The sequence below is a fragment of the Anomaloglossus baeobatrachus genome, chromosome 4, assembly GCF_048569485.1.
Source record: "Anomaloglossus baeobatrachus isolate aAnoBae1 chromosome 4, aAnoBae1.hap1, whole genome shotgun sequence".
Lineage (NCBI taxonomy): Eukaryota > Metazoa > Chordata > Amphibia > Anura > Aromobatidae > Anomaloglossus > Anomaloglossus baeobatrachus.
In genome coordinates, this window is record NC_134356.1 from 267,007,590 (window position 1) to 267,018,019 (window position 10,430).

The 10,430-nt window shown below is 42.8% G+C and overlaps 1 protein-coding gene across 1 annotated transcript in view; it reads right to left on the reverse strand.

Moving 5' to 3' along the window:
- The window catches only part of CCDC38 (coiled-coil domain containing 38), a 108,211-nt gene that overhangs the window by 64,625 nt on the left and 33,156 nt on the right, over nucleotides 1-10,430 (reverse strand). Inside the window, exons 4-5 of the mRNA XM_075343438.1 lie at nucleotides 8,884-9,047; nucleotides 8,729-8,809 (exon numbers count right to left, since the gene is read on the reverse strand). Of these exons, the coding sequence (XP_075199553.1) occupies nucleotides 8,729-8,809; nucleotides 8,884-9,047 (245 nt within the window). The remainder of the gene's footprint in view (nucleotides 1-8,728; nucleotides 8,810-8,883; nucleotides 9,048-10,430) is intronic.

Genomic DNA, 10,430 nt, shown 5'->3' on the forward strand with positions numbered 1-10,430 from the left:
CAGAAAGGCTGACACTGTGTACTAGACGCCGTGTCGCTGGATCATGGCCACATAGCCTTAGGCCCCTTTCACCCGTGATTCTGGTACGTTTGTGCTTTTTTTTAAACGTACCAGGATCACTGACATACGCAGACCCATTATAATGAATGCTCACACATCAGTGATTTTTCACTGCACGTGTCTCCATGCGGCGTACCCGCGTGTGCGTGATTGCCGCACGGAGACATGTCCATTTTTTTCTGGCATCACTGATGTTCCACGGACCACGCAGTGGTGTGATCCGTGAAACACGTGCCAGAAAAAAACGTGCTTTTAAAATAAAAATCATTTTAACTCACCCGGCGTCCAGCGATGTCCTCTGCAGCCCGTGCAGCCTGCTGCTTCTGAGCCGGCTCATTATTGTCGCTCATATTCATGATGCACGACACAGCCGACCCGGAAGCAGCTGCTGCGGGGGTCAGCGCCGGCCGGATGCTGCACCGCGGGAGCGATCAGCACCATGGAGAGCGGGAGCGGGTGCAGGTGAGTTAATCTCTAAGTGCAATCACGGGCCACGGAGAACAGAGCCCGGATTGCACTTAGACAACCCATGTGTGCCGTGATTCACGGCACACGGAGGGACATGTGCGTGTTTTACACGCCAGTGAAAAACGTCAGTGTTTTTCACTGACGTGTGAAACGGGCCTAAAAGTGAGAATATTGTTGCTACAGCAACATTTTGGGTGAAGTAGCTGTGGATTCAAAATGCTTAATATACTCCTGAATAAAATCCTTGATGGGTGCAGATTCCAAAATGGGGTCACTTGTGGGGGTTTTCTGACGTATAGGTACCTAAGGGGCTTGGTGCGCGAAGTTTATTTCAACTTTTCCAAAATTCAAATGGTGCTCCTTCCATTCCAAGCCCTCCCATTTATCCAAACAGAATGTGGAGAAGGAAATGACATCACAGGTTTTTTTTTCCAAAGGTCTGTGTTCAACCAACTTTATTAACACTGACAAGTCTTAAAAAACGCACCTAAAAAAACGCATGAAAAACGCATGAAAAACGCATGCGTTTTCGATGCGTTGTTTCTCAAAAAGCATTGTTTACAATTCTCCCCTCTGCCAGAGGGTGCGTTTTTTTCCGCGCGGAAAAAAAAGCAACGTGTGCACATACCCTAATGAGGCAACAGACTCTCTATCTGGCTTCTGTTAGTGGTGTCTGTCTTTTCAGAAGTGCACAAAATTGTGATCAACCGCACTTTTACAAACACTTAAAAAGATGGACACAGCTGGATTATAGGTCAGAAACAGTCCATAGTCTCATTATCTGCCTCATTACAGTGAATCTTCAGTTGAGGATATCATCTGAATCACGTATTTCAGAGATTTACAAGTAAACCCCGGTGTGAGCGCTCAGCTTAGAGCGCAGGGCAGAGGATAAATGTGAGCCACGCCTTACTGTGATCTTACAGAAACAGAATAAACAAATTATAAGCATGTCAAAATTATTTGATGTTATTTTGTTATGCCATTCACCATGTGGCATATGTAATAAGATGGTTTTACCCTTCGGGTTGGTATGATTTTAGTGATACCAGAATTATATTGCGTTTATGTTTGGCTACTATCACACACTAAAACAACACTTTAAAAAGGTTTTTGCATTGCCATACGCCGTGTGCAGAATTATTAGGCAAATTGCATTTTAGAGGATTTTTTTTTATTATTGATCAACAACTATGTTCTCAATCAACCCAAAAGACTAATAAATATCAAAGCTTAATATTTTTGGAAGTTGGAGTGTTGTTTTTTTTTAGATTTGGCTATCTTAGGAGGATATCTGTTTGTGCAGGTAAATATTACTGTACATAATTATTAGGCAACTTAATAAAAACAAAATATATTTCCATCTCACTTGTTTATTTTCACCAGGTAAACCAATATAACTGCACAAAATTTAGAAATAAACATTTCTTACATTTAAAAACAAAACCCCTTAAAATTTGTTACCAATATAGCCACCTTTCTTTATGATAACACTCAACAGTCTACCATCCATAGATTCTGTCAGTTGTTCGATCTGTTTACGATCAACATTGCGTGCAGCAGCCACCACAGCCTCCCAGACACTGTTCCAAGAGGTGTACTGTTTTCCCTCCCTGTAGATCTCACATTTTATGAGGGACCACAGGTTCTCTATGGGGTTCAGATCAGGTGAACAAGGAGGTTATGTCAATATTTTTTCATGTTTTAGACCTTTACTGGCCAGCCATGCTGTGGAGCAGTTGGATGCATGTGATGGAGCATTGTCCTGAATGAAAATCATGTTTTTCTTGAACGATACCGACTTCTTCCTGTACCACTGCTTGAAGAAGTTGTCTTCCAGAAACTGGCAGTAGGTCTGGGAGTTGAGCTTCACTCCATCCTCAACCCGAAAAGGTCCCACAAGTTCATCTTTGATGATACCAGCCCATACCAGTACCCCACCCCCACCTTGCTGGCGTTTGAGTCGGAGTGGAGCTCTCTGCCCTTTACTGATCCAGCCTCTGGCCCATCCATCTGGCCCATCAAGAGTCACTCTCATTTGATCAGTTCATAAAACCTATGAAAACTCAGTCTTAAGATATTTCTTGGCCCAGTCTTGACGTTTTATCTTTATCTGCCAAATAATTAAGCACACCTTATATAGGGTGTTGATGTCATTACACCACACGCCTCCTCATTACAAAGATGCACATCACCTGATTTACCTAATTGGTAGTTGGCTTTCAAGCCTATACAGCTTGGAGTAGGACAACATGTATAAAAAGTATCCTATGATCAAAATACTCATTTGCCTAATAATTCTGCACACAGTGTATTTTGAGAGCTATAAGTTTTTTTTTATTTTTCTGCCAACAGAGTCATGTGAGGGCTCATTTTTTTGCAGGATGAGTTGATGTTTTATTGGTACCATTTTTGGGTGCATAACATTTTTTAATTTTTGGGAGGCAGAATGAACAAAAACCAGCAATTCAGAAATTGTTTCTGGTTTTTGTTTTTTTTTGCAGTGGCGTTCACTGGTAAAAGTGATAGTTTATTCTTCAGGTCAGTATAATTACAGCGATACCACATTCATATTTTTTTATGCTTCACCTCATTCACACAATAAAACAATTTTATGTAAAAAAGATATTGCATTGCTATATTGTGATAGCTATAGCTTTGTTTTACAGATCGACAGTTCTTTAAGGGGAATCTGTTACCAGGGTTTTGCCACCTAATCTGAGAGCAACATAATGTAGGGGCAGAGATCCTGATTCCAGTGATGTGTGACTTACTGGGCTGCTTAAGTGTAGTTTTGATAAAATCACTGTTTAATCAGCAGTAGCTTATCATTAGAGGACTACTTGGCTGCCAGGTAGTCCAGCATATGGATGAAAGGAAAAAAGTGGGCTCAGCACTGATATAAAAAATATATATAAAAAAACTTTTATTGAAATCCAGTTAAAACAAGGTCTGGGAACACGTTGTACAAAATAGGAAGCAGGAGAAACTTTACGCGTTTTGGACAGGCTGTGATTAAAACCAAAAAGTATCCTTAGTCATATGACTTATGACTAAGGACACTTTTTGGTTTTAATAACAGCCTGTCTGAAACGCGTAAAGTTTCTCCTGCTTCCTATTTTGTACGTGTTCCCAGACCTTGTTTTAACTGGATTTCAATAAAAGTTTTTGTTATTTATTTTTTATATCAGTGCTGAGCCCACTTTTTTCCTTTCATCCTTTGCTATACATACCGGTATGGACTGACCGGCAGGACTCGTGCACTCTGGAGGAAAGCATGGACTCTGATGATAGGTGAGCTGGATATTTCTTTTTCTTGCTGGTAGTCCAGCATATACATGAGCTGTGTATAATTGCTAGATCTGCAACAGAGAAAACATTGATTTTATCAAAATGACAGCAAACAGCTCCGTAAGTGACACATCGCTGGAATCAGGATCTCTGCCTTTACATTATACGGCTCTCAGATGGGGGAGCAAAAACCTGCTGACAGATTCCCTTTAAATGCTTGTTTACACAGGTAGACTAAAGCAAACAATGTGCACTGAGAGATATATACTAGATTGCTTCTGTGTACATAGGTTGCCATACTTTTTGACAGTGAGAGTCCTTTACAAAGGATGATGCACTGCTGAGATCAATGATTTTATGCACTGGGCAAAAAATAATTTCACCAGATGAATGAGATGAGCGATTACATGGCAAGATAAACATCAATCAAGTATTTTTAACAATGCTCATTTATAATTATCATGCAGTGTAAATGCATCATTACACTTGCACTCCCTTTTCTATTGTGTTCTTTCCCCAGGCCATTTTGGACTGGACAATGTTTGTATTTGTATTGTAATGGCTTTTACCACCCATTTGCGAATCACTTAGGTAGACAATGTGGATTTCTGGACTTCAGCAAATAATCTTCTTATATACATAGAAGTGGTCTTTAAAATCTCCACATTAAAGGTAAAAGGCTTGTATAGTCCTGTTAATGATCTTTACTTATAGGACATCTTCTTGCACAGGAGACTCATTTAAATGCAAATAATCTAATAAGATTTAGAAACAAAAACTTTCCCCATGTCTTCTTCTCACCAGCTGTGAATAAGACAATGCCAGTAAAACTCTGTGGCAGTTTGGTTATTAAGAAACCAATTTAGATACCAAAGGCAGATATGTGATTCTAAAATGCTAAATATATACACCAGTATCAATATATACAACTAAAGGTGGTGTCACACACAGCGACGACGACAACGACGTCGCTGCTACGTCACCATTTTCTGTGACGTTGCAGCGACGTCCCGTCACTGTCGCTGTGTGTGACATCCAGCAACGAGCTGGCCCCTGCTGTGAGGTCATTGCTCGTTGCTGAATGTCCTGCTTCATTTTTTCGTCGTCGCTCTCCCGCTGTGAAGCACACATCGCTGTGTGTGACAGCGAGAGAGCGACGAAATGAAGCGAGCAGGGAGCAGGAGCCGGCGTCTGGCAGCTGCGGAAAGCTGTAACCACTGTAAACATCGGGTAACCAAGGGAAGCCCTTTCCCTGGTTACCCGATATTTACCTTCGTTACCAGCCTCCGCCGCTCTCGCTGCCAGTGCCGGCTCCTGCTCTCTGCACATGTAGCTGCAGCACACATCGGGTTAATTAACCCGATGTGTACTGTAGCTAGGAGAGCAAGGAGCCAGCGCTAAGCAGTGTGCGCGGCTCCCTGCTCTCTGCACTGTGACATGTAGCTGCAGTACACATCGGGTTAATTAACCCGATGTGCACTGTAGCTAGGAGAGCAAGGAGCCAGTGCTAAGCAGTGTGCGCGGCTCCCTGCTCTCTGCACATGTAGCGACGTTATGATCGCTGCTGCGTCGCTGTGTTTGACAACAAGGTCGCTGTTACGTCACAGAAAATGGTAATGTAACAGCGATGTCGTTGTCGCTGTCGCTATGTGTGAACCCAGCTTAAGGCTAGGTTCACACACCGCGTTTTTTTGACGTGGGTGCGTTTTTGTGCGTTTTTTTTGCAGCAAAAACCGCACAAAAATGCACCTGCGGCAAAAAAACGCGGCAAAAAACGCGCGCGTGTTGCTGCGATTTGGTGCGTTTTTTGCTACGTTTTTGCTCACTGCGTCTTTATGCGTTTTTTATCAGTGAACAAAAAAAAAAGTCTGATGTCATTTCCTTCTTCAATATGTTCTTCATTCTCCACTAGTGTATGCAGGAGAGCAGACAGCTGCAGAACTACAAGGCTCAGCATACTCCATCCAATAGTGTATGCAGGAGAGCAGACAGCAGCTGCAGAACTACAAAGCTCAGCATGCTCCATCCAGGACTGTATGCTGGAGGGAGAGTCAGGGGGAGCAGACCTACAAGGTTCAGCATCCTCCATCCAATAGTGTATGCAGGAGAGCAGACAGCAGCTGTCGAACTACAAGGCTCAGCATCCTCAATCCAATAGTGTATGCAGGAGAGCAGACAGCAGCTGTCGAACTACAAGGCTCAGCATCCTCCTTCCAGGACTGTATGCAGGATTTCTTTGCCCCCCCAAACAAAGAAAAAGACGTGGGCTTCGCCATGCGCTTGGTTACCCGATATTTACCTTGGATACCAGCGCACACCGCTTAGCGTTGGCTCCCTGAACTCGTAGCCAGAGTACACATCGGGTTAATAAGCAAACCACTTTGCTTATTTACCCCATGTGTATTCCGGCTACTTGTGCAGGGAGCCATAACTGAAAGCGTGAGAGCGGCGGACGCTAGTAACCAAGGTAAATATCGGGTAACCAAGCAAAGGGCTTAGTTTGGTTACCCGATATTTACCTTGGTTACAGCTTGCCGCAGGCTGCAAGACGCTGGCTCCCTGCTCCCTGTACATTCAGATTGTTGCTCTCTCGCTGACAAACACAGCGATGTGTGCTTCACAGCGGGAGAGCAACGTCCAAAAAATGAACCAGCACTGTGTGTAACGAGCAGCGATTTCACAGCAAGGGCCAGATCGCTGCTCAGTGTCACACACCGCGAGATCGCTAATGAGGTCACTGGTGCGTCACAAAAACCGTGACTCAGCAGCGATCTCGCTAGCGATCTTGCTATGTGAGAAGTACCCCTTACTCAAATCTAATATCATTTACCAAAGACGTAATGGCTATTATTTCTACAGTCAGGAAGGGTTCTCTTCTGATATATTGTGACTTCAACATTATTTCTCCTAATTTAGACCAAAGGCCTCAGAGATCATGAATAATCTATCCCCGTTATTATTATAAGTCGAAGACGCATGGAATACAACTGAAGCATCAGAACGGAATCACACTTTTTTATTCAAACTCACAGAATTCATACTTTAGAATATAGACCACTTATTATGGGATCAGATCATGCCCATATTTTCTACTGGCATTCCCCTCTGTGTGCTGTCTATAGGAGACATCAATGCAGCTCGTCTTGTCTGCCTACAATCAATTAATTGCAAGATATGGACAGAGCATGCAGCAGTTAAAACATGTCCCAAATTGTCCAAAAATGTTTTTGTTTTTAATTTATTTAACTTGCTTATAGAGTGCCGTTGACTCCACAGCACTTTACAGGTGTGATCATCCCTGTCCAAATTGGGACTCACAATCTACATGTCTTTGGAGTGTGGGAGGGACCTAAGGACCTAGAGGAAAAACAGGCAAACGCAAGAAGAAAATACAACCTCCTTATTGGGATTCAAACCCAGGATTCCAACACTGTAAAGCAACAGTGCTAACTTCTGAGCCACTACTGAGCAACAATTCTAACTTCTGAGCCACTACTGAACAACAGTGCTAACTTCTGAGCCACTACTGAGCAACAATTCTAACTTCTGAGCCACTACTGAGCAACAATTCTAACTACTGAGACACTACTGAACAACAGTGCTAACGTCTGAGCCACTACTGAGCAAGAATTCTAACTACTGAGCCACTACTGAGCAACAATTCTAACTTCTGATACACTACTGTGCAACAATTCTAGGATATACAAAAAAGGAAATCCAGCACGACATCCAATGGATAAAAATCTTCTGTTTGCTTTATTAATCCATGTTAAAAGGTGAAGTTAAAATACAGACAAGGGACGCGTTTCGGAATATACTTCCTTATTCACAATCCTATGACTTCAATGGTGTCGGATTACCTGATTAACTGGCAGCATTGAACTCAATGCCGGATTACTGGAATGTGCACAAGTTCCAGTAATCTGGGATTGAGTTCAATGGTTCACCTGAGGTCACAGCTGGGGTAACATGTGAACCCCAGCTTTGACCTCAGGTGAACTCATCGAACTCAATGCCACATTACCGGATTAGGCTATGTGCGCATGGTGAGTATTTAGTTCCAGATATTTCTGCACCAAATCTGCATCTTCTGGCAGAAAAACGCACCAAAAACTGAGTATTTGCTCATTGTTTTAATCTTAGGTTTGTCTCCTAATGGCCATAGTGTGAATGTGCACCTAGACATTGCACTTAAACTAACAGGTGTGCTCATTTCTTCAGTTTTGTCAATAACCCTAATCTGAGGTTTGATTATACTTTTAGCTAATTAAAGGGAACCAATCACCAGGAGTTTCCTATCTAACCTAAAGCCAGTGCTATTCTGGCACTATCAGGCTGATTCTATACATACCTTTAGTGGTCAGCTCGAATGTTTAGGTTTGAAATCCAGTAAAGTAAAGTTTATAAAATTAGCTGCTTGTTGAGTGACAGCAGCAAAGGAGCAGATAATATATTCATAGTTATCTCCTCCCTCTGTTAGAATTTGCATACGTATTATACAAACAATTCACTTTGTTTCTTGCAGGAGCTGTGTGAGGTCATACTCATGTGACCTAGTATCCAGTTTTTTTGGCTGAGGCCCCGCCCTTTCTGGTCACATGGGTATGACCTCACACAGCTCCTACAAGAGACAAAGTGAGTCGATTGTATAATACTTATGCTAATTCTAACAGGGGGAGGGGATAAGTATGAATACCCCCCAGATATTATCTGCTCCTCAGCTGCTGTCACTCAACAAGCAGCTAATTTTATAAACTTTACTTTTTTAGATTTCAAAACCTATCCATCCGAGCTGACCATTACAGGTATGTATAGAATCAGCCTGATAGTGCCAGTATAGCACTGGCTTTAGGTTATATAGGAAAATCCTGGTGATTGGTGCACTTTAAATGACATTCTTCAACCATACCTTCTAAGTGACACAATTTCTGCAGTGACCTTCTGGATTTCTTTGATCTTTTCAAGTTTTGCTTTTGTTTCTTTATCTGCACTATAAGATAATAAAGTAAAAACATGTAATAAAGAAATTAAAAAAACTGTATACTAAAATGAGAAAATGCTTACAGTTTTGAAGCCTCTGCTACGTTTTTATCAGTTTCCTTTAAAAATTCTTCAAATATTTTAGTGTCCTCTTGAAGTTTTTGCTCAGCATCAATTATTTTATCCTTTTCTTTTGAAAGAACTATCTTCATCTCTCTTATTGTATCTAGTTTTGAGTCTATAGAAAACTGGAGCAAAAATAAGACAGTATAAAAAAACATACAGCATCCGCTCTCTTTCCAGCTATTTTGTGATGTCTACCTATGCGGAGCTGCAGCTCCACCACCGTGCGGAGCTGCCGCCCCACCACCGTGCGGAGCTGCCGCCCCATCTACACCCCACCTCCCACCTACTGTCTCCTCCCCATAATCCTATAGAATGTAAGCCCGCAAGGGCAGGGCCCTCTTCCCTCTGTACTAGTCTGTCTACTGTAACTTGTATATGTATTTTGTATGTAACCCCCTTCTCATGTACAGCACCATGGAACTAATGGTGCTTTATAAATAAATAATAATAATAATAATAATAATACATCAGGAGCTACATTAATGGGTATATGACGACATTACTCTGTACATCAAAGTGCGGCCCTTTGACTGTTCCATTGTGGCTCGCAGACCAGGTCAAAGGAGCCTGCTTGGCATCTCACTGGTATCTGCATCCTCAGGACGCAAATACGAGTGAATAAAGTGATGCAAAAGGGAGCCGTTAGCTCCCTCCTCCATCATTAAGCCTCTGCGTCTGAAAGCACAGGTATGCCTCAGAACACGGTGCAGACTCGTGCAGCGATGGAACAGGTTTATGTGAGTAGCTGTAAGAAATACAGTATAATGCTGTGCTCTAAAGGCCCTGTCACACACAGAGATAAATCTGCGGCAGATCTGTGGTTGCAGTGAAATTGTGGGCAATCAGTGCCAGGTTTGTGGCTGTGTACAAATGGAACAATATGTCCATGATTTCACTGCAACCACAGATCTGCCAAAGATTTATCTCTGTGTGTGACGAGGCCTTAAGGGACATGTGTGAGATAATACTGTGCCCTAATGGGCATGTGTTGGGACATAATACTCTGACCTAAAGAGCATGGGTGGGGACATAATACTGTGCCCTAATGTGGTTATGTAGGAACATAACTCTGCTTGAGGGGTTGTGTGAGGGTTGCGCAGCTCGACCGGGTGTGGCTACTACTAAGGTCGGAGTCACACTTGCGAGAAACTCGCGCTAGTCTCACATCGCATCACCCGGCGTGGCCACACACTCTCCTGACAGGAGCCTCTCAGCTGCACAGAAATACATGCAGCTGACCTGCTCCTGTCAGGAGAGCGTGCGGCCGTGCCGGGTGATGCGATGTGAGACTAGCGCGAGTCTCTCACAAGTGTGACTCTGGCTTTAAACTCATGAAGCTTTGTTCTCACAATGAGGTTCTGTAGGTTTTGGACTACAGCTTCGAGGGACGTTGTGGGAGCGCCATGAAATACATTGGACCTGTGTGGGCTTATTTTATTCTATTAAGTTGGTGAATGCAGGATGGTGTGTTGGCTTATTTCTCTCTTTTTATGTTTTCCAGATTT